The sequence below is a fragment of the Copadichromis virginalis genome, linkage group LG17 (genome assembly GCF_057382275.1).
Source record: "Copadichromis virginalis isolate Kocher_CV1m ecotype Utaka linkage group LG17, C_Virginalis_male_GT1.1, whole genome shotgun sequence".
In the NCBI taxonomy this organism is placed as follows: Eukaryota; Metazoa; Chordata; class Actinopteri; order Cichliformes; family Cichlidae; genus Copadichromis; species Copadichromis virginalis.
This window is the reverse complement of record NC_140634.1, coordinates 8,269,081-8,291,751: the sequence shown is the minus strand read 5'-3', so window position 1 is coordinate 8,291,751 and position 22,671 is coordinate 8,269,081. Positions and strand designations below refer to the sequence as shown.

The window sequence follows — 22,671 nt, the reverse complement described above, 5'->3', positions numbered from 1 at the left end:
CTGCTGATAGTCTGCACCTAAATCCCATCTTGATTGTATTAAACTGCTGTGGTGTACAGAGACGCAATTACAAATATGTGCAATTGCCCAGAAACTTTATACCTCATAATCAATGGGTGAGTTTTACAGTAGGAATCTGGTCATATCAGGGAAAGCACACTTGCTACCAAATGAAAATAACTTCTTAGTAAAGGAACACTTTTTAATTGGTGTACAGCATTAGTTGATTAAACTTCAGGGATATTGATTTGGTCAGTTTAGTAGCAGAAGGGTTTTATAGTTTCAGCTACCTTGGTGTCAATGAAATAGTCTTATTGCTGCCCCTCTAATTATCCCCAAAAGAGTAGGAATTTTACAGGTGGAGGCCACTGACATTGTTTCCCCTTTTTGTTTTTTGTTTTTTTCTTTCACTAGTTTTACATTTAGCTGCTACTGGTAGCATGAGGCAGAAGTTGTCCATTGGATTGAGATCTGATGACTGTGGAGCTCATTTGAGTATAGTGACCTCACCGTCACGTTCAACAAACCAGTTTGAGGTGATCTGATCTTTGTGACATGGTCTTTGATCCTGCTGGAAGCAGCCATCAGAAGATGCAGTCAGTAACAATTCTCAGGTAGGCTGTGGCATTTAAGCAATGGTCAGTTTGTCCTAAAGGGCCCAAAGTGTAAAAAGAACCCCCCCCCCACACACACACACACACAAAAAAAACTCCCAATATCGTTCCGCCACCATCACCCTGAACCTTTGATATAAGGGCAGGAAGGATCCATAATTTCATATTGTTTATACCAAATTTGGACCCTGTCGTCTGAATGTCACAGCAGATTTTTGGACTCACCAGACCAGGCATTGTTTTCTAATTGATTATTGTGTTTGTTTGTTTTTTTGGGAGGGGGGGTTTGTCCTGATCTCAGTGGACAGGAGGGGCACCCAATTTGGTTTTCTGCTGGCATAGCCCACCTGCTTCAAAGTTTGATGTGTAATCTGTTTAGAGATGCTCTGCTGCAAATGTTGGTTGTAAAAAGTAGTTATTTTCTTTCTGCTCCCTTCCATCAGCCTGAAGAATTATTGTCCCCTGAATAATAAAAATATTTTTACCCAGAGAACTGCTGCCAACTGGATACTTTTAGATCATTCTCTCTATATTCTAGAAATAGTTGTGTGGAAAACTCTCAGCAGATCAGCAGCCTCTAAAGACTCAGACCAGCCCGTCTGGCACCAAAAAGTCACTTAAATCAACTTTCTTCCCAAATCTGATGCTCAGTTTAAACCTGAACAGGTCACCTCCCTCATGTTTAATTGCACTGAGTTACGGTGATGTGATTAGTCGGTTAAATATTTGTGTTTAACAGTGTTGAACAGTTGTGCCTAATAAAGTGGCCACAAAAAAGATCCTCATGGAGAGAGAATTTGAAACACCTACAGAAAAGTGAAAAAAAAAAAACACTGGACAATTTTAAAGAAGGCTCTACAGAGTGCATTTTGCAGTAAAGAGCTTTATTTCATTAGAAAGAGCTTTATTTAGAAATACTTGTGCAGACACACTGGCCTGGCAACTAAATATTAGTCACATGTTCCATCATTTCACATAGAAATACATGTCTTATCCACAGAAAGAGAAGGCATTGGTTTCTGACAACATGAGTCAGTACATATACACTGATATGGCACCTGAACTTCATATAAAAATAAATCTCTTAACATAGGAAAAATTCACATCCAATCAGCATGTTAACAACAGGAAATAGCATCAAGCAGCAGCAGCAGCAGCAGCAGCATCCAACAGGTACAGTGAATCTGAGCAAAAACAGTCATTGTTAAAGAGAGAGTAAGTGAGCTGTTTGGGTTGGAAGACATGCGATCACACTCTGGAATGATTAAAGGAAAATCAAACCCCTTCCTAACCAGACTAGACCTACAAAAATTGAAATTAAACAATTTTTTCAAGGTTTTAAAGTCCAAATGACCCAAACAAGTCTTGCACCAACACTCCTCTGTCACTTCAACCATCCAGAAAAACAAATTCGCATTCACCCTCTGACACAAACCACAGGGTGTCTCCTTCATGTTCTCCCCAAAGTTGTTGGAACCTGACAGGTTGTGCTGGTTTTATTCACTCCATCTGTGAAAAAACGGATAAACTGCAAAATGTGCAGAAAATGGCTGGATGGTGGAACATGTATTGTCTGCTGACACTGCTGTTCCCGATCAAATGCATCAGATTACAATCAATAATGAGAAAAAAACAGATTTCACTGCACTGGTGCAGGCTTGATCGCATCATTTAAGGACTTAAAATTTAAACATTTGAGGAGTATACATGAAGCAGACAGCCTACGGACGCACATGGAGTTGCTTGTCATTACACATTCGCAGCACAGCTCTGTGTGCAGGTCACACTAGTCCATTTTCACTGATATGGTATTAGCTTACAGTAGAAACAGCCTGGAGCAAGAAAAAGGCTGTGCTCGTATGCAGTATTTACAGTGCAAGTGGCAGCAAAGCAGCAATCTGACTTGTGGACTCACAGGAAACCTTGGGAAACTAAAAAGCCGGTGTGAATCCAGTTATAACTGGCTAGGTCAGGACAGTTTTAAATCTTTAACGGCTCACACGTGAGCTTAAAAGTCAGACTGCGCTTTCTTTGCAAAGCCAGATTTGGAGAGACGGTGCTGCATTACCCACTTACAGTAACAGATGGCAGCACATGCACTGATATGGCAGCTCACCTTTAGTAAACAAAGCGGCAGCAGCACGTTCCCCTATTTGGCTGACAGTCGACTGGTAGCTTACTCATACCTCTGCCACAAAAACAGGAAGCGTTGTGCATCAGCACTACTACATCTCACATCCGAAGGCAGCTCCGACATGCCGTCCTCTCGTGTGTTTAATTAACATACAATCAGGCAAATACAGAAAGGCAAAGGGCTCCCAGGGCAGTGAATGCATTTATGGTGGCGGGGGTTGAGTGGACAGCAATCAGAAGAATTAAAGCCTGGACATTAATGTGGTGAAAAGAGGTGAATGAAAAAAAAAGGAAAAGAAGTGACAGTTGTGTCTCAGAAAGGAGAGCATACAGAAAAACGAAAAAGGGGAAAGGAGTGGGGAAAAGAGTAGCCGTGTAGGCCTGTCATGCTGTTGTTACATCCAGTAGTTGGTCAGCATGAAGCTGAACAAGGCAGTTGGCAGCAGCCACACAGAGGACGCCACTGGAAAAGGAGAGAGATCAAGAAATATTAGCGAGGCTGTACATGAGACTTATTTTTATGTTAATGAAGCAATCCCCGAGACAGATGGCCGGCTTTTAGTCAAATTTAAGTTGGAACAAGTTTTCTTCAACTCTAGATCTCCATTGTCTTCAATCTGTTTATTTTTGTCCATCAGTGGAACTTTTTGTATCAGATACAAAGCACGCATTTTTTTATTCCTTGCAAACTTTAAGACAGAAATTTAGGACAACTGCACTCTGGCATTTCAACTTAAAGAGGCCGCTGCATTGTTTCATTTCATTTTCCATCATCTGTCTTAAACTCTTGTGTGAGCATGCCATACTTCTACTAGTTTCCCCATTTCCAGTCTTTATGTTACACTAGGCTAGTGCCTGGAGCTTCAGACTTGACATACATAGGTTAGCATGTTGGCTTTACCTGCATTCGATGAGCTGCACTCCAAATCAACCAGCGAGTCCAAGTAGACCTGGCCCAGCCACTCCTGGTAGGTCTTTCTGTCAGCAACACCCACGAGACGCACAGTGGAGTCTTTGAAAATAAGATCTGTACCTTTGTACACCTGTGAGTCAAACATCTTGAAAGCAGTACCTGTGTCACTGCCAAAATATGTCTGCAAAGAAACACATGGATATAAAAATTTCATGGGAAAATCATGCTTGACAGAGTAATTCATGCTTTTGGATGCCCAGTTTGAATTCTCAGACCTCAGAGCATCCTTGAACATACTGCCAAAAATCCCCAAACTCTTATTCTGAAGGATCTCTGACTCTCACAAAGAACATTCAGATGAACAGCATTACCTGTGCTTGGTCCAAAAGTCCATAGATAGCATGGATGTTCATGTCTGGGCGTACCATTACAGCGTGGGAAGGGACTCTGCCCAGGTTGCAGTATTTATAATGCGTTACCTCGGCTTTACCTTCAGACTGACAGAGCAGCTGGAAATCTGAAGGCAGCAGACCTACACAACACAATTCAGATGACTGACTTTAATGTAAACATGTTTTTTTTGTTTGTTTTTTTTATTCTCCCTAAAATAGGAGATGTTTAAAGGTGAGCATCTCAAAGTCCGGTGTTACTCGTCTTACCGTCAGTGTTTTCGAGGACAGTAGAATGCTTGACGAACGCCACGTCTCCCTCTCCTTTTGCCACACACCTGAAACGACCGGATAAACAAACACATGCAAGTGTTGCGTGAGTGCATTAATCTTCAATAGAATTTATACTTTATAATTTGGAGGAGCTGTGGCATGTTTCCCATATACACAAATATATCAGAAATGCTTCTGTGATTTGGATCTGTATGAAATTTCCACTGCTGAAAATTGAAAGGTAAAGACCTTCCAATAACCTGACAACCACCTATATGCAAGCACTTGGCGACAGTGGGAAGGAAAATCTCCTTTAAACAGGACAAAACCTTGTTTCTGCTATATTAGAAAATATTTTAACAACATCCTCTTAAATTATTTGATACACTGTCAGGGCAAAATATTGCTCAAAGCTGCTTTAACAAATGCTGACTTAAAGAAATGCAGTGTTTGTACAGAAGAGGGTAAAAAATGTCTTCCTTCAGTGAATGAATCCAGATTTCCTGATGCGGTGCAGTGGGCTTGGGGTGGGTTTTTAGTACCTGAAGGCGCCGTCGTAGCCATCATAAAGGTCTTTTCCTTTCTCGCATTTGTTCTGTCCTGATTCGTCTCCCACACAGAGTTCACACAGGCTGCTGGGGAAACCGGCTTGATTCGCACCTGGTACACAGCACTTTTCAAAGAAGTCTCCAACAGCTAAGCATCATGGGAAACATAAAATGCAAATTTAGAGACTGCCCTGACAATTTAGGCTCTATCTGAGGTAAAAGAAAGAGCAACAGCAGTGTTTGATCATTCCACTGGTGTTACAGTTTGACCATAAATGTGCCTCAAATTTAAAAAACTTAATCAGGGTTGTAATGAACTGGAGAAACTAAAAATAACACAGTTTTATTACAGCCTCTGCTATCAAAGCTCACAGTTTTCTATATTTGCCTCCTGACCACATCAGCTCATACTTCTACCACACACACACACACACACACACACACACACACACACACACACACACACACACACACACACACCAAACTGACCTTGGGGTATCTGACATTGTTGTGGGCTGATCAGACCTCTCTCCATCAGAACTGCTACGGGAATGTTCCAGCCAGCTGTGCGGCCATATCCGGTGTGACAGGAGCGACGGCCACGCAGGTCGTCTAGGTTACGAATGTCAGAACTGCTCTTTTTCACCACTGCAACTGCGTAGTATGAGGAACCATCATGGTCGTCTGGAGAAAGAAAAGAAAAAAACCCCACCTGCATGATTGCTTCTCGTCTGTGAAACCAGACCACTGTGACTGTATTTTGGAGTCTCTGTGTTTTTACCTGTGTAGCTCTCGCCAGTAGCTGGGACCAAGCCATAGTCTTTGCCTGCAGTGTAGATATAACCTCCATCCAGAGTGATGGCGTCGGCCTCTTTGTTCTATAAACACATGACAAGGAAACGCTGGAGTAAAGATACCAGAACTGCTAGAATAAAGCATTTTTTATATCATTTCTACAAAAGTATTCTGCAGGCTGATGTATAATAGCTGTCTGAGATAAGTAAGTAACATATTTACATATATTCGTAAGTGCATGCTAGTTGTGAGGTAACAAGACAATGTACATGTGAGTATTATGTATCCTTAATATAGCAGTTTTGCCCCAAAAGGCAAAACTGCTGTGGGCTGTAGAACAGGGGTGGGTTTGCTGTCTACTGTGGGCCCACACAGTCATGTTTGCTATTTCAGTAAAGCTAAATGTTAGGCAATATCTCTGTGAAGGTTTTCAGTCAGGCAATATCATTTTATGCAGTAGGTAAATGCAACACTTGCATTACGTGACGTGTTTGTAGGGAACTGAATGCAATGATCGGAGTTATTGTCGTTTTAGGGACTAAGAACCAGTAGGGAGATTTCTGTTACCTTGATTTTCTTCATACAGTCAGTCACAGAGTCCCCGTAGACACAGTTAATGTTTGGAGTTAGCCCTTTACTCTGGAAGGCCACGCTCATGTCAGCACATTTCTGCTGCTCACCGCTGGATATCACACACCACCGCAGGGCATTTGGGATATCTGACATGGGAGGTAGTTGTAGGTTGTAAAGACAGTTAAATAGGTTTTAAAGCAAGTTAAGGAATGATCCGAAGTGTTTAATAAAAGATTGTTCACCTTTGGGATCACAGTCCATGGCCTTCAAAGCATTATGGTACCTATTACCCATCCACTTCTTGGGTTCATCTGAGTTAGCTGCCTTAAAGGTGGTGGCGAGATTAGAGAAAAGCACAGTTCCGTCTCCATAATCCGCCGATGAAAACATGGGGAAGTTTGACTTTTGCTGCAAACAGGAGGTCAATGTCAATTAACACTGGAGTACTATGACTAGAGTGTTATTCAAATAAAACATGGAAGGCATTATCACATGTAAAGGTTAAGATGGTTAAATCCTGCCATATCTTAAAATACTTTTACACTTTATTCCAAACTTGACAACTTGAAAGCCATGTGGTAACCATATGTTCACATGTATATAAACCATATGCCAGTGTTTCTAAGCTATTATTTCAGTTGGCCTCTAACACAGACTTGAGTGAAGTCTTACATTTTCAGCTCACAGCCAACCTCCAGTTTGAACTCTTAACTACACTAACACACCCACACACTCTATATGCAATAAGAAATGTAAGCAATCTCACACCAAGGCTAAACTGGTGACTATTGTGGAGTTTTATTAATATCACAGAGCTTTTGCCATTACTCGTGCTTTTAGCACTGAAGCTGGTAATTTGCTGTCAGTAGCATAAGTACAGTTAAACCGAGGTGCTTCAGATGGTCGAAGAACACACTCTTCCAAAATTATTATTGGAGATTGATTCAGGCTTAACTAGCCATCTGTACAACTGACAAGCACGTAACCAGACAGTAAGTGGAACATATGGCAGCACAGCACAGATTTAATTGATTTTCAATTCTAATCTCACCTTTGAGAGACACAAACAAGGTCACCCAGGCTTGCTACTACCTCCAGAGGAATATTGTAATTTTAGGTATGTGTACATAAATGTGTACATAAATGTGTGTGTTTATTTGAATATATGATGTTTAATTCCATCTTTTTCTTTTAGGAGTTGCTATTAATATTAATTTTAAGTTGTTCACATTTGAATCACACCTTCAAATTTTAGTGAAGATTTTTAATTGACTTAAAATGTTTGGACAGCAGAACCTTGTAACACTAGTTTTGAAAAGTGCAAATACAATTTAATATTATTATTATTAGTAGTAGTAGTAGTATTCAACCGATTATAAAATCAAATAGGTTCAGTAGCCTGAGTTTGTTTAACTTTACATTTAGTGACCATCTTTAATAATGATATTAATGTTTTTTTGTTTACATTTTTTTTGTAATGGTTATTCATACTGTGTAGGTGGGGAAAAAAAGGCTCTGACTTTCACAATGCAGAAAAATAACCCCTTGGCTTACTGAGGTGCTACTGATGTGCCATTAATGTCTGAATGTTCCTAAGGAGGGTTTGTTTGGACCTACCAGGCCTTCCATCAGCATGTTAAACACCACAGAGGGACTGATGTCATTTCTGACCACAACACCACGAGATGGGACAGGGACCAGGTTGCACCGGCTCCACTGAGTAACAGGAGCTCTAGTGCCATCAGGACACAGCAGTTCATAGTCTGAGGACTTCAGATCTTTTGCCCAGGTTGGACCACGACCTGGTGAAGAAGCACCTGGTTAAGTTACATCCTGAATGATAAAACCGGCTTAGTAGGAAACTAATTACTATAATAACCAACTAATGTCTGTCTACCCTTCACTAACTATGACTTTACCGTCAGTGTTCTCCCCTACAGTTGTGTCTTTGATGAAGGCCACATCTCCATCACCTTCAGCCAAACACCTACAGAGACCAAGATTGTTGTGAAATAGAAACAAATTAACAGATATACTGGACTCATACCTAACTGTGTATCTTCTGTGTAAGAGTGTAATGAGTGTGAATGTGGGTTTACCTGAAAGCTCCTTCGTAGCTGTAGTACCTCTCATTGCTGCTCATCTCACATTTGTGCTGCCCACTTTCATCTCCTATGCACAGCTGACATAGAGACTGGGGCTCACCTTGGGTAGCTCCAGGGATACAACTGGCATTGAAGAAATTTGCAACACCTAATATGCAAACACACACACATGCAACGAAATGTTACTGTGACATGCAACCGGTGTATTACATTATTCTGTAAGAATATGTATTTTGAGAAGTGTGTAAAGTTTACTTTGAATGTTCAGCAGGCAATCTCAGTTAGTTTTATTAGCATTATCATTTTAATATTTTTCCTGTAGAGTTCATACACCGAAGTACCAAAATAAACACTGTGTGCTGTCGGTCCTGCTTGCTGCACAACAACATTCAATATTTAGTATTTACTGCTGTTTATACTTAGCTAGATTAATGCGATGGTGTTGTGTTTAGTATGTTGCTCTGGTTTTTTTTTTTTTTGCTTGTTTTCTCTTCTTTTTCTCTCAACAGGTGATCCAGGAGATTTTTCTTTTTTCTCTTTTTAAGTGCCCTTTCTCACTGTCCCTGTTATCCTTTTTATCGTTAACTCTGTTTTCCTCGGTCTTTTCACGTGTGTTATGAATATCTCTTTTTTTTCGGTACCGGTACTAGTTTTATTTTGTTGTATTTATCCGCGACACCTTAAATGCCGGTCCGTGAAAATATTGTCGGGCATAAACCGGTCTGTGGCGCAAAAAAGGTTGGGGACCGCTGATTTATACAACCATTTGGAGGCTTTTACTTTAAAAACACACATCACTATGTTAATCATGATAACCTTCCTATGCGGGTATTTTTTTACTGCAGGTTCAACTTCCAGTTAAAATGACACAATGTTCCTTTAGTGTATATATAAATATATATATTCGCTATCATCTGATCATTTATTAATAAGTTCTATGTAGCTGTGAAAATAATTGTAGGCTGTGTTGTCCTGGTCACTTCGTCTTGTACCTCCGTACTCACCTGTTCAAGATTACTCCATAAAACAAACTTAACTCATGTTATTCTCTGCTAGCTGTACTGTGTTCCTGTCATGTTGTATTCTGTCTAAAATGACTAAATATTCAAAACTCAAACATGTCATTCATACCCTGTGGGATGTTGCAGCCCATCACGGACATGTAGCCTTGGTCTATCAAGTACCCTATGGGCATGTTCCACCCAGCAGTGCGACCTATCCCGGTGTGGCAGCTCTTCTTTCCTGCCAGGTTGTGGATATTGATGCCAGAGTTTTTTTTCTTCACTACAGCAACTGCATGGTAGGTGGTGACAGCTGAAGCAAAAAAGCACAGGTATTAGCAACCGCTGTATGAGACTGATAAATCTAGACCCACAAATGGTGTCTGACATGTTGACACTGAAGAGACCAAAAGATATCTGGGATCAAAGTATAGTTTACCACATCAGTTTTGAAATATCCCACATGTACAATTATTGTTGGGATTAACAGCAGTCATAATGTAACACACTTATCCTAGGTAAACATAATGGCTGACTTGGTCATTTGCTATCTCTATGAAACACTGTGCATTAATGTTAGTAGAGATAAGCCAGAAGATATAAACTCAATAGAAAGACATGATATAAAGAGCAAATGAGATATATTCTCCGCTGAGTTCAGAAGATAATCCTTTTTGAAGAGTCATAAAAGCTTAAAATGTCATAAAAGCTTCAAGAGTGACAAAAGATGAGTTTTACTATGTAATAATAGTAAAACCTTTACATATGAATAAAACATTATTCATATGTAATGCTGTTTATTTAGGCCTATGTGCTTGCTTTTTATGAGAAATCAAGCTACTCTTGTTTCATTAGCAACAAATTAACTAACCCTTACAAACTGAGCCAAAACTCAGAAATAGTGTGAGAAACTCTAAAAACACCATTACTGCTTCTGCGGGAATTAAGAGGGTGAGTAGCAGCCAGGTGTTCCTTATCAAATACATTCGATTAATTGATCATCAGTAAGTGTGAGCATCTCTATAAAAGCATCAGTTTTGACACAATTTTCCCAACTGTGGGTACCCCAGCAAATTCTCCCCAGAATGTGTGATGCTCAGACGAACTGCAAAAACAACACACTCTCACTCCCAAAGCGTAACATTTTACAGTACATGACAAATCCTCGATATATTACTCTTCCGGGCACCCAACACGTCCCTAGGTTACAAGATCTTAAAAATGAGGAAACATGAGAATCGTTTGGAATGAATCCACACATGTACTTTTGTTATACTTAAATCGCTTTGGAAAACACTATCCAACGTCATTAAAGTGCTGGTTAACCTTAGCACTTTAATGACGGGGTTAGGACGGGGTTAGGGCTTGAATACATGGTTGGAGTGTCATTCTACTGGATTTCATCCTTAACCTGTCGCATAGCATAAGAACGTGGAGGGTCACCTTTCACGTCCCTCAGGAACTTGACAAATGGTCATTATATTACGCCTCAGGAGTGATCACGGGCTGGCAGGCCTCAGTTGCCATGTTAATTTCAGAAGTTCATTAGAATTAGCACAATTAGAAAAAGACTAAACAAGTACAGATTGTTTGAAGGGTTGCCAGGAGAAAACCTCTTTCCTCTAAAAAAGAATAAGGCACAGCTTAGGATTTGCAAAGCTGCATCTGAACAAAATCACAAGGCTTCTGGATCAGTGTCCTTTAGACAGACAAGACCAACCTGGAGATGTTTGGCCATAACGTACACAATATTTGTCAAATACTGCAGGGCGCAGTACGCCGTTCAGACCTATTGCAGTCATGGAATCGGCCATATACCATGGACAGTGATCTGTGCCTTAGCAGCAAATTTACAACAGAATGTCTGAAAAAGTGATCAAGGTGTGGCAAAGGCCCATTCAAAGTCCAAACCTCAGCCTGATTGAAATGCTCTGTCACGACCTTAAGAGAGCTGTGTACAAATTAATGAGTGCAAATCTCAATTATCTGAAGTAGCTCTGGAAAAGGGAGTGGACCGAAATTCTCCCCAGTGATGTGAGAGCCTGATAAAGTTATACAGAAAGTGATTATGTTCAGTTGTTGCTGCTAAACGTGGTTCACTGAATCATGGGGTGTACTGCATTTTAGGTTCGTTTTTTTTTTATTAATTAATTAATTAATTAATTTATTTAATACCAAGGTGCAATATCTACTTGTCATATTGTGAATAGATAACCTCACTAGTCTCCTGACTGGTCCGTTTACAGCATCCTGCCATACAACTGCATTTGTCCCTAACCATCGGGAACCCTCGCGTTAACATTTATCAAGTTGAAAAAGTTAGCGTTCATCCTCCAGCTTCACTGTGCTAATGCGTTTATACTATGCTAACCATAGCTCTGTTGCTAGCCACCACATAGCACATCATTATATACCCGCTAGTCCAACTTTAATAACCCTACAAATGTCACTGCTGTTTAGTTTTGTCTTCATTTATGTTGGAAGTGACAGCAAAGCTGTAGGTTTAAAACTTTCAGAAATCCCTCAATCAGAAAATAGTATATTATTTAATCTTAAAATGTTTTTGGAGACTTCCTGTATACCACTAGAGGGAGCCCACGTACCACCAGTGGTACGTGTACCACAGTTTGAGAACCACTGCATTAGAGGTTGTATTTAAATGTTCCAATATGTAAAACCTTAAAACTGAAACAGGGTGTCTTTTGTTTTCATTGTTTTGTTAGTTGATTGTAGTCTGTCTATGGCCAAAGAAACAGTTGTTAGAATATTTATTTTATTTATTTAGACATTTCTAGTTATTCTGTATTATTTAAACAAGCATGCAGTGATCGAAGGCCTTTTTTAAAAACTTTGTCATGTTCCTGTACTTATGCTGCGCTCAGCTAAGCTAAGAACCCGCTAGCTTCATCACTTCTCCTTAATTGTAATTCACTGATTTGGGGTCTTACAGCCAGCCTGTGATTCACTGCCAGCCATCTTAAACGAAGCTGTTTTCCCCAAGTTGTAGATGTCTTTGGCAGACATGGACAGGGCATCAGCTTCCTTTCTCTGCAGACAAAAATATTAATGATAGTGAAACACAGGACATAGGGCGTCAGCAGTAATGGATGACTCATTAACTCAAACATTGCAAAGATGATAACTAATGAAGAAATATTTGAAACAACAACAAGTCTTTACCAATGAAGGTTTTAAAATAAACATGAAGCTCCCAGTCTGTGGTTGTCATAAAAAAAGGAACACAAAGTGTGCATTGTGCTGATAACAGATCACCAAGTTATTGGTTCATGGTTTATGTTGTTATCTGAAGTCTGACTGTACTTTATGGTACTCGGAGCATTTAATCAACTTTAATGGGTCCTTGTTGGTCCCACATAACTGAAATAAACAATCTTCAAATTTTCTGGGCCCAAGGAAGCTTCAAGTTTGATTTCCTACCAGTTCAATCTTACCTGTAGTTTCTGACCGCAGTCCTCCACTGACGCTGCATTGACGCAGCTGAGGGAAGGACGGATGGAGGCTGTGCTGAAAGCCTGAGACATGGCCTGACATTTCCTCTGCTCGTTCTGTGAGATGGTGCACCATTTGATTGTGCTTTGGCCAAACACTGAGGGAGAGACAGAGGGAGTTATTCTGGCATTAAATTGTTACACCACCTGATTTACAAAAATTACATTCTGCTTCAGCACTGCTATTCCCAACATGGGAGCTGGGATCTAAAAAGGGTTGCAAAATAATTTACTAAATGGGAAAGGAAGCATATTTTTACTGCACACACGACATTCATTTTCTCAGATATTTTTCTCTGTGGTACAGCAATAAGGACTGAACAGTGTTATTCCTCCAGAATAGGGGATTATTCATAGAAATAGCTTCACTTTTATTGGTCATCAGTTAGTAAAGATGTAACCAGAAATAACTGTAATAATACAAAAGGCACCAGTACAAGGTAAACGTCCTACTTTTTAAACCTTTTGTAAGTAACGTTGTTGTGCACAGTTTGTCATTATGGTTTCTTAATCATTTTTGGTTAATTTTTTTTTTTTGCCAAATTATTTAAATCTTAAGAGTCTTAAGAATATTCAAATCTAAAAGTAAAATTGTTTTTCTGTACATGGACACTCAATAAGATCCAACACAGGATCAAAGATCTTTCATATAAAAGAAAAACGGTTGCACTTTCTTTCATACATTTACAGCATATTTAGCTTTAAAAAGCCAGTCTTACCAGTATGTAGTATTAGCAGTAGTGTTCCAACTGTCCTCCACATGGCCACAGCCTTGTTCTTGTTTTCGCTCTGCTGGATGAAATAACCTCCTTTCTCCTCTCCTCTGCTTTATAAAGTGACTTCTGAGTCAAAGTCCTCCTTCAATCTCCAAGGCTCAGCTTAAAGTCCACGTGCAAAGCTTGCATAAGGCTGTATTTTCCACTGTTTTACAACTATAATAGTGTCTTGCAGGGATTAAAAGAAGATATTAGCTCAAGTTTTTTCTAGACTTTAAGGAGTGTGCCTCCCTGGTTTACCAGGTCTGACACGTCTCTGCTGCCGCTGCCTGGCTGCAGGCCAAAGCCTGGACACAGAGGTCTTTTTTAACCCACCTCTGCTTTCCCCCTCCCTCCTCTCCTCGATCAGTGTGGTGCTTTTCCACTGATGTGCAAAAGGAAAGAAGGAATTCAGGCCAGCACATTGAGGTTGTAACTGACTCACAAAACAAGAAGTGTTTTTACCTGCTCTTACTGCTAAATTTGACATGATTTGGGGGTTTTTTTGTAACGTTCGTTTTCCATAAGTTGCAGTCAGTTCGGCCTTGTTACCACAAGGTGACCACAATGTAAGGATTACACGTAAAAGTTGGGCATTTAAAATCTCACTTAAAATTAAGAAATACACATGTCTACACAAAAGTTATTTTTACCGCAGATAAAAAAAAAAGTCTCTCTGTGATGGATTTATAGTACTACGACTTATTAATAAAGTGTTGCAGAGGCATGAGTCTGTGAGTAAATCTGTTGATGCTGGTGGGGGAGCCTTTTATATCATTAACAAGCAGTGTTGGGTAAGTTACTTTAAATTAGTAACTTAGTTACATTACTAGTTACTTCTCTCAAAAGTAACTCAGTTACTTCAAGTTACTCGTTACTTTCAAAGTAACTAGTTACTAGGGAAAGTAACTTTGGTTTTACTCAGAATTCTCTTGTTAATGTGTTTCTTCCATAACTTTGCCAGTCTTCTAGCTTGCTTACTTGCCACAAGTGCACTGTGCCACCGACCAATAGAAAGGAAAAGATAATGTGCATATTTCCACGAGAGAAAACCCACGCCTGGACCGTCGTTGACCGCCCCATGATTCTAGCCTACGTCACAGCATCATGTGCGCTTTTTACATCCAACAGGAAAACTGCAGTCGTGGCGCTTTCGATTGTACTCAGAACTCGGAAATTCTGCCTTCCAAACAGGAAGATGTGGGTAACACCAGAGTGCAAATGAGCTGCATACAGAGCTGGACTGGGACAAAAAAATCGGTCCGCGCGTTTTGACTAGAGACCGACCCACCATTATAGGAAAAATAATTCCTTTGAATGAAAAGAAACACTGTTGTGACAGTGATGTACACTGTTTTGATGGTATATATGCATCAATCTATCACTTATTTGTTGTAAGACTCAGATAATTATTTTTTAAAAGCGAGACATTTTAAATGAGAGTAAGAAAGAAAAGTGTTTCTTTGTGCCCCCCCTTTCCCTGTTAATGCCCTACCTGACCCCCTGGCAACACTTTGCTAGAGCCGCCCCTGCACAGTTACCAGCTGTCAGCTACCTAAAAAAGGATCCTGGTGTTATTTGTCTCTCAGAAACAGTTCATAACTTCCCTTCAACTCATTCATGTCACCTAAAAGGTAAACCTGTTTCTCCATCACCTGTTCAGCTCTGATGATTCAGTAAGGACATCTCCTGGTTTCATCTTCATGTTTCCCTCTCACCAGATAACCAAACCGATATCATGACCAGCAGGTTTACAGCTGTGGCTCCAGCAAACATCAGCTGATACTAGAAATTAATATTAAATAAACTCTAACAATAGCTGATCAAGCTTAAACGTGCTGCTGTTGCTTATGGCGACATCCACTGGTTTACTCTTTCTGGTACAAAGTGGGCGATAAACAAACAAGAGAGAAAAGCCGATCAGCTGATCATTGATCAGTTTTATGATTGAAGTAGAAACAGGAGAGGGAGGGGGAGAGAATGAGAGAAGAAGATGCAGCTGTGCAGCAAAGACACAGAATAAATCCAGCTTTGTGTCTTTTTCATTGTAGCTGAAGTCCGGGACAAACCGTTCCTTTTCACCTCAATACGAAACTCGTAGTATTTTCTTTGAATAGGAGACGATTCCATTGTTTAGGGGATGGTTGGCAACTCTAATAATTAACCTTATAAACAAAATAAAGTTCAACATCAGTAACATCATAGCACCACCCAGCTGTATAGAAACTCCATCATGCTAGCTAGCACACAGTACGAAAAAGTCAGCACAACGAAAATAAACTCCACCTAAACTTGGTTCATACCTGACCCAGACAGACTGCAGGTCATAACTTCTTACCTGAAGTTCAGTTCACCTGACACTCACCGGTGGCCGCCTCGGGTCTCTGCTCCTCCTGCCTCTCCTTTCCCTCATCTACCTGTTGGCCTCCACCACTTGCTAATATGACTGAATCTGTGGAAGCTCCGCCACCACACGAAGTAACGAATGACGATCTAAATCCCAGTAACGATTAACGTGTTCCTGATTTTGGCATAATAACTAGTTACCGTGCTCGTTACCACAATAATAACGTACTTACTGTAACGAGTTACTTAATAACGTGTTAGGCCCTACACTGCTAATAAGATATATAGAGAGATATATTAGACATTTAACACACTTTCGTTTTTCAAAGAAAAATGTGTGTGTACTTTATTCCACCTTACTACGGAGCCCCGCAGGGGACATGGGAGAAAAAAAATTAAGACGGACTTTTGCGAGATCTCGCAAAACAAACTCGGGATCTCGCAAAACTTTTGCGAGATCTCGCAAACGCTTGATTGTTTGATGATCACGCTTCAGAAGCTTTGCAATTTTGAGACTGCTGCATCCCTCTGCAAGATATCTCACTGTTTTTGACTTTTCTGAGCCTGTCAAGTCCTTCTTTTGACCCATTTTGCCAAAGGAAAGGACGTTGCCTAATAATTATGCACACCTGATATAGGGTGTTGATGTCATTAGACCACACCCCTTCTCATTACAGAGTTGCACATCACCTAATATGCTTAATTGGTAGTAGGCTTTCGAGCCTATACAGCTTGGAGTAAGACAACATGCATGAAGAGGATGATGTGGACAAAATACTCAGATACGCGAGATCTCGCAAAACTTTTGCGAGATCTCGCAAAAGTTTTAGCCGCATTCTTCCCGTTAGCTCGAAGCTAACGGGAGATCGAGACCTACTACAGCCGGGAGGAACACCACTTTCCCGGCACATCGTGCCTCGACCTCCCGGTCGGCTTCGAGCCAGCGTCCGAAGAATGCGGCTAAAAGTTTTGCAAGATCCCGAGTTTGTTTTGTGAGATCTCGCAAAAGTTTTGCGAAATCCCGAGTTTGTTTTGCGAGATCTCGCAAAACTTTTGTGAGATCCCGAGTTTGTTTTGCGAGATCTCGCAAAAGTCTGTCTTAATTTTTTTTTCTCCCATGTCCCCTGCGGGGCTCCGTACCTTACTTCACACCTACAGGGAGTGCAGAATTATTAGGCAAATGAGTATTTTGTCCACATCATCCTCTTCATGCATGTTGTCTTACTCCAAGCTGTATAGGCTTGAAAGCCTACTACCAATTAAGCATATTAGGTGATGTGCAACTCTGTAATGAGAAGGGGTGTGGTCTAATGACATCAACACCCTATATCAGGTGTGCATAATTATTAGGCAACGTCCTTTCCTTTGGCAAAATGGGTCAAAAGAAGGACTTGACAGGCTCAGAAAAGTCAAAAACAGTGAGATATCTTGCAGAGGGATGCAGCAGTCTCAAAATTGCAAAGCTTCTGAAGCGTGATCATCAAACAATCAAGCGTTTCATTCAAAATAGTCAACAGGGTCGCAAGAAGCGTGTGGAAAAACCAAGGCACAAAATAACTGCCTATGAACTGAGAAAAGTCAAGCGTGCAGCTGCCAAGATGCCACTTGCCACCAGTTTGGCCATATTTCAGAGCTGCAACATCACTGGAGTGGCCAAAAGCACAAGGTGTGCAATACTCAGAGACATGGCCAAGGTAAGAAAGGCTGAAAGACGACCACCACTGAACAAGACACACAAGCTGAAACGTCAAGACTGGGCCAAGAAATATCTCAAGACTAGTTTGTCTATGGTTTTATGGACTGATGAAATGAGAGTGAGTCTTGATGGGCCAGATGGATGGGCCCGTGGCTGGATTGGTAAAGGCAGAGAGCTCCAGTCCGACTCAGACGCCAGCAAGGTGGAGGTGGAGTACTGGTTTGGGCTGGTATCATCAAAGATGAGCTTGTGGGGCCTTTTCGGGTTGAGGATGGAGTCAAGCTCAACTCCCAGTCCTACTGCCAGTTTCTGGAAGACACCTTCTTCAAGCAGTGGTACAGGAAGAAGTCTGCATCCTTCAAGAAAAACATGATTTTCATGCAGGACAATGCTCCATCACACGCGTCCAAGTACTCCACAGCGTGGCTGGCAAGAAAGGGTATAAAAGAAGAAAAACTAATGACATGGCCACCTTGTTCACCTGATCTGAACCCCATTGAGAACCTGTGGTCCATCATCAAATGTGAGATTTACAAGGAGGGAAAACAGTACACCTCTCTGAACAGTGTCTGGGAGGCTGTGGTTGCTGCTGCACGCAATGTTGATGGTGAACAGATCAAAACACTGACAGGATCCATGGATGGCAGGCTTTTGAGTGTCCTTGCAAAGAAAGGTGGCTATATTGGTCGCTGATTTGTTTTTGTTTTGTTTTTGAATGTCAGAAATGTATATTTGTGAATGTGGAGATGTTATATTGGTTTTACTGGTAAAAATAAATAATTGAAATGGGTATATATTTGTTTTTTGTTAAGTTGCCTAATAATTATGCACAGCAATAGTCACCTGCACACACAGATATCCCCCTAAAATAGCTAAAACTAAAAACAAACTAAAAACTACTTCCAAAAACATTCAGCTTTGATATTAATGAGTTTTTTGGGTTCATTGAGAACATGGTTGTTGTTCAATAATAACATTATTCCTCAAAAATACAACTTCCCTAATAATTCTGCACTCCCTGTAGGCATAATATACAGGGATGAACTTTGTCCCGTATGGGGCTGTTTCACTGTACAGGTCTCAGGAGAGTTACTGTACTCTCATTTTACATTGTGGGCCACATACAGCCCACTTTGATCTTAAGTGGGAGTGAAACTCCCCTTTCTGTCATTGTAAAAAACAAAATAACAAAATATTTAATTAGTGAGATATCTTAATATACAACAACAAAATGCAATTTCAACAGTGTGTCTCAATTTTTATACATGATAAAGAAAATTTGCTATAGTACATGGAAGAAACCAGTCAGCACAACTTCAATTACAAGGAAGAAATGTGGAAAAAAATAGAGGGAAAAAAGCCCTTCTATAAAACAGAATGTTTTTGTTAATTCACAGAAAGTGTCCTATATTTTTCACTGTGGGTCCACAAAAAGGAAAAAAATGTCTAAATTTCTATTGTAGATATCCACATATACAAAAAGTCTGAAAATATATTTAAAAGTTCAATATTTATGCCCTGCTTCACATTTTCCAGTGTTGTCCAGTGGGCTGGATTGGCATCTTTGCTGGACCAATTCTGGCCTCCGGGCCTTATGTTTGACATCCAGAGATAATAATAGAAAGTTCAAAGAGGTTTGAATCCTTTTTTATGTTTCTTTCTTTCTTTCTTTCTTTCTTTCTTTCTTTCTTTCTTTCTTTCTTTTTTTTTTACAATGCTGCAGTGCCAAACATCTGCTGGGTGGATGCTGCAGCACATGAGGATGCATTATTGTGGTCATAAAACAAATTATAAATCTGCAGCCTTTTGCCAAAACTCAGGAAGTCGACCTTATCATAAAATGTGTAATTGCTCTCATTGTTGACAAAATGTTCAGATACCTAACAACGATCATTTCCAGGCACGGGACAGGAGATGATGATAATAAAACTTCATCAGCAGAAAGACCTCACTGTGGCGAAACTGTCCGGGTGTGAGCTTGCTCATTTTTTACGCTGTGACAGCATGAGGATGACACGGAGGTGACAGACACACCGAGGTGTCAGAGTGGTGCCATTTTCAGTCAGTGTTTTTTGTCAGCAGACATGAGAATCTGCCTTTCATTGAATATGAAGCGTTTAACCTGCATTTTACAATGCAGGACAAAACAGTGTTCTTTGCATAAAAATGTTGAACTGCCTCTGCATGACTGTCCTGAGCGCTTCTAGGCTTTTCTCATTGGTCACATGAACCAGGGCCAGTGTCATGCACAGGCAATATACTGTACCTAAACATATAATTATCATATGACAGTTTAACTTGCACAGAAGGCCCTAGGCCTGCCAAGACTGATATGGGAATAGTTTATATCCAGTGACCCTGGGTATTTTATTGCAGGATATTTGCTTCGAACTTCTCGATAATGACAAGCTGAACTCCAGGACTCGATGAACTCAAGAACTATGAAAGTGTGAACCTTGGACCTGGTGACGAATTATATCTGTGGAGATAAGTACAGACATCAGAGCGCCTAAGTCGAATGAACATAAAATAAGTTTTTCAGTCACTTGTATTATTTTGTAGTCCTCTGTATGGCTGGGATTACTTTTTTTCCTTTAGTTAATATCTGAAATGTATGATTTGATACTAATTACACACAAAAAATCATTTAAATCTTTAATATCAGATTATGATAATAAAAAAAACAACAACCCTGGACTGCAGGAGAGAGAGAGAGAGGACCAGACCAGACCCTGGGTGGATCTCACCTGCCTCTTTATTTTTGTTGTTGTGTTGTCTTGTTTTGTAGCTACAGTTTTTTTATTTAACCAATGCGTAAACTGAATCTGCAAAAAGGTCTTCAACTCTGTTTTATTTATATAGCATCTAATCACAACAGTGTCACCTCAACACACTTTACTGTATATTGTAAGGTATAAACCTTACAACAATACAAAGAAAACCCCAACAATCAACTGACCTCCTATGAGCAAGCACTTGGAAAAAAAAAACTCCCTTTTGAAAGTTTGTTCTCAGGAAGGCAAAACCCCCAAAACAAACATTTCAGTAATAACTACGTGGTAAACGTGTTTTATTTTCTTGTTCATTGATTAGAAAAGACGTAAATTTGAAAGATGATTACTCATGTTATTATTATGGTTATCATTATGTAATTATATGAACAAAGCATTATTTGAGCCTGCATAGGTTTTTCTTGGGCACTCCAGCTTCGTCCAAGAGTCAAAAGAAAGGCAAGTTGGGTTACCTGGTGATTACAAATTGGCAGTATGAGTGAATATGAGTGTGAAAGTTCATTTGTCCCTCTGTCTTAGACCAACAGCCTGTCATAGGGTATACTCTATGACAGGTGGGCTAGTATGGTGGGCCTGATTGGTCAAACATGCTGCAACTTAAGAAAACACCAGCAAATAAAAAAAAAGTTGCAAAAGCTTTAAAAAAGCTCATAAACACAATGAAATTTTTTGAGGGCAGGCAAAAAACAAAAACCAGCTCCTATTGTGTTTTATTTAAATTTTGCTGTATTTTATGTGCTAGTGTTTTCTTAAGTTGCAGGGCAGAGTTTGATAAGTGGAAGGAACTAAATAGCTGCATGAATTGTATATGAAGACTATTGTTTGGACAGTTTGAGTCTGACAGTCATAGCATGACTTTATGCCGTGTTTAAAATATGGATATTGCTACATAGAAACTACCAAATTCTAAATTATGGGTACACACACATCGTCTATCCGAGGTCTATCTGATATTCCCGTGTTGTTGTTGTTCCTGGATCAGCATGCTAATGTTGATCCAGGAACAACCTGCTGAGGTCCACTCAGGAAAAAAGAAACCAAAGTTTTTTTCTACTCTACTCTTTCTTTACTTTGTCTGCCTTTCAGAGGGGGCAACAAAGAGGAGGTGAGGAAGATCCAGGTGTTACTAAAGGACAAGATCAGAGAGGCTAAGGACAATTACAGGAGGAAGCTGGAGTGGAAACTCCAGCAGAACAGCATGAGAGAGGTGTGGAGGGGCATGAAGACCATCACTGGATTCAGGCCAACCAACAGCAGGGGAGCTGAGGGAGGTGAGAATAGAGCCGACGAGTTGAATCTGTTTTTCAATAGATTCGACACCACAGTGTCTGCTCCTACCCCCACAACCTCACCTGTAGTCAGCCTGGAATCCAGAGCCACACCACTGTGCCAGCCTCTCTCTTCACATGTTGCCTCCTGTGAGATTCCTGACACCCCTCCCCCACCCATCACCTTCACTCAATACCAGGTTGAGATGCAAATGAGGAGACTTCACTCAGGCAAGTCTGCTGGACCAGACGGAGTGAGTCCCCTCGTCCTCAAGGCCTGTGCCCCCCAGCTGTGTGGAGTCTTTCATAAACTGTTTATGCTGAGTCTGAGTCTGCAGAGGGTCCCGGTGATGTGGAAGACATCATGCCTCGTCCCTGTACCAAAGACGCCACGTCCCAGTGGCCCCCAGGATTACAGGCCCGTGGCATTGACCTCCCACATCATGAAGACCCTGGAAAGGCTCATCCTGGACCAGCTGCGACCCATAGTAAGACCACACCTGGATCCCCTTCAGTTCGCTTATCAGCCTCGTCTCGGAACTGAGGACGCCATCATCTACCTGCTCAATCGTGTCTACACCCATCTGGTCGACTCCTTTGTCACGTGGTGTGAGCAGAATCATCTGCAGCTCAACGTGGCAAAGACCAAGGAACTGATCGTGGACTTCAGGAAGACCAGGAAACACTTGACCCCTGTTTCAATCCAGGGGGTCAGTGTTGACATTGTGGAGGACTATAAATACCTTGGAGTACACATTGACAATAAACTGGACTGGGCTAAAAACACCACAGCACTTTACAGGAAGGGCCAGAGTCATCTCTATTTTTTGAGGCGACTGAGGTCCTTCAACATCTGCCAGAAAATGCTGAGGATTTTCTATGAGTCTGTGGTGGCCAGTGCGATCCTCTATGCTGTTGCATGCTGGGGGAGCAGGCTGAGGGTCGCAGATGCCAACAGACT

At 40.7% G+C, this 22,671-nt stretch overlaps 1 protein-coding gene across 1 annotated transcript; it reads right to left on the bottom strand.

Moving 5' to 3' along the window:
• Nucleotides 1-1,487: 1,487 nt before the first annotated feature.
• On the bottom strand, nucleotides 1,488-14,861 carry meltf (melanotransferrin). Its single transcript, XM_085436948.1, has 16 exons — nucleotides 13,573-14,861; nucleotides 12,797-12,951; nucleotides 12,293-12,392; nucleotides 9,475-9,657; nucleotides 8,338-8,491; nucleotides 8,158-8,225; nucleotides 7,856-8,040; nucleotides 6,481-6,646; nucleotides 6,233-6,384; nucleotides 5,652-5,748; nucleotides 5,360-5,554; nucleotides 4,865-5,018; nucleotides 4,320-4,387; nucleotides 4,032-4,192; nucleotides 3,649-3,841; nucleotides 1,488-3,210 (listed from the first exon to the last, which is right to left on the bottom strand). The coding sequence occupies exons 1-16, from the start codon at nucleotides 13,613-13,615 to the stop codon at nucleotides 3,143-3,145; spliced, it is 2,142 nt and encodes a 713-aa protein (XP_085293074.1). The 5' UTR covers nucleotides 13,616-14,861; the 3' UTR covers nucleotides 1,488-3,142.
• Between the last annotated feature and the right edge of the window lie 7,810 nt (nucleotides 14,862-22,671).

What these genes read in the sequence shown, in the direction of transcription:
- meltf (XM_085436948.1), bottom strand. Translation starts at nt 13,615, where the DNA reads ATGTGGAGGACAGTTGGAACACTACTGCTAATACTACATACTG. An exon ending in ACTGCTAATACTACATACTG is followed by an intron (nt 12,952 to 13,572) that starts GTAAGACTGGCT and finishes TCTCTCCCTCAG; the next exon opens with TGTTTGGCCAAAGCACAATC. An exon ending in TGTCCTCGAAAACACTGACG is followed by an intron (nt 4,193 to 4,319) that starts GTAAGACGAGTA and finishes TGTGTTGTGTAG; the next exon opens with GTCTGCTGCCTTCAGATTTC.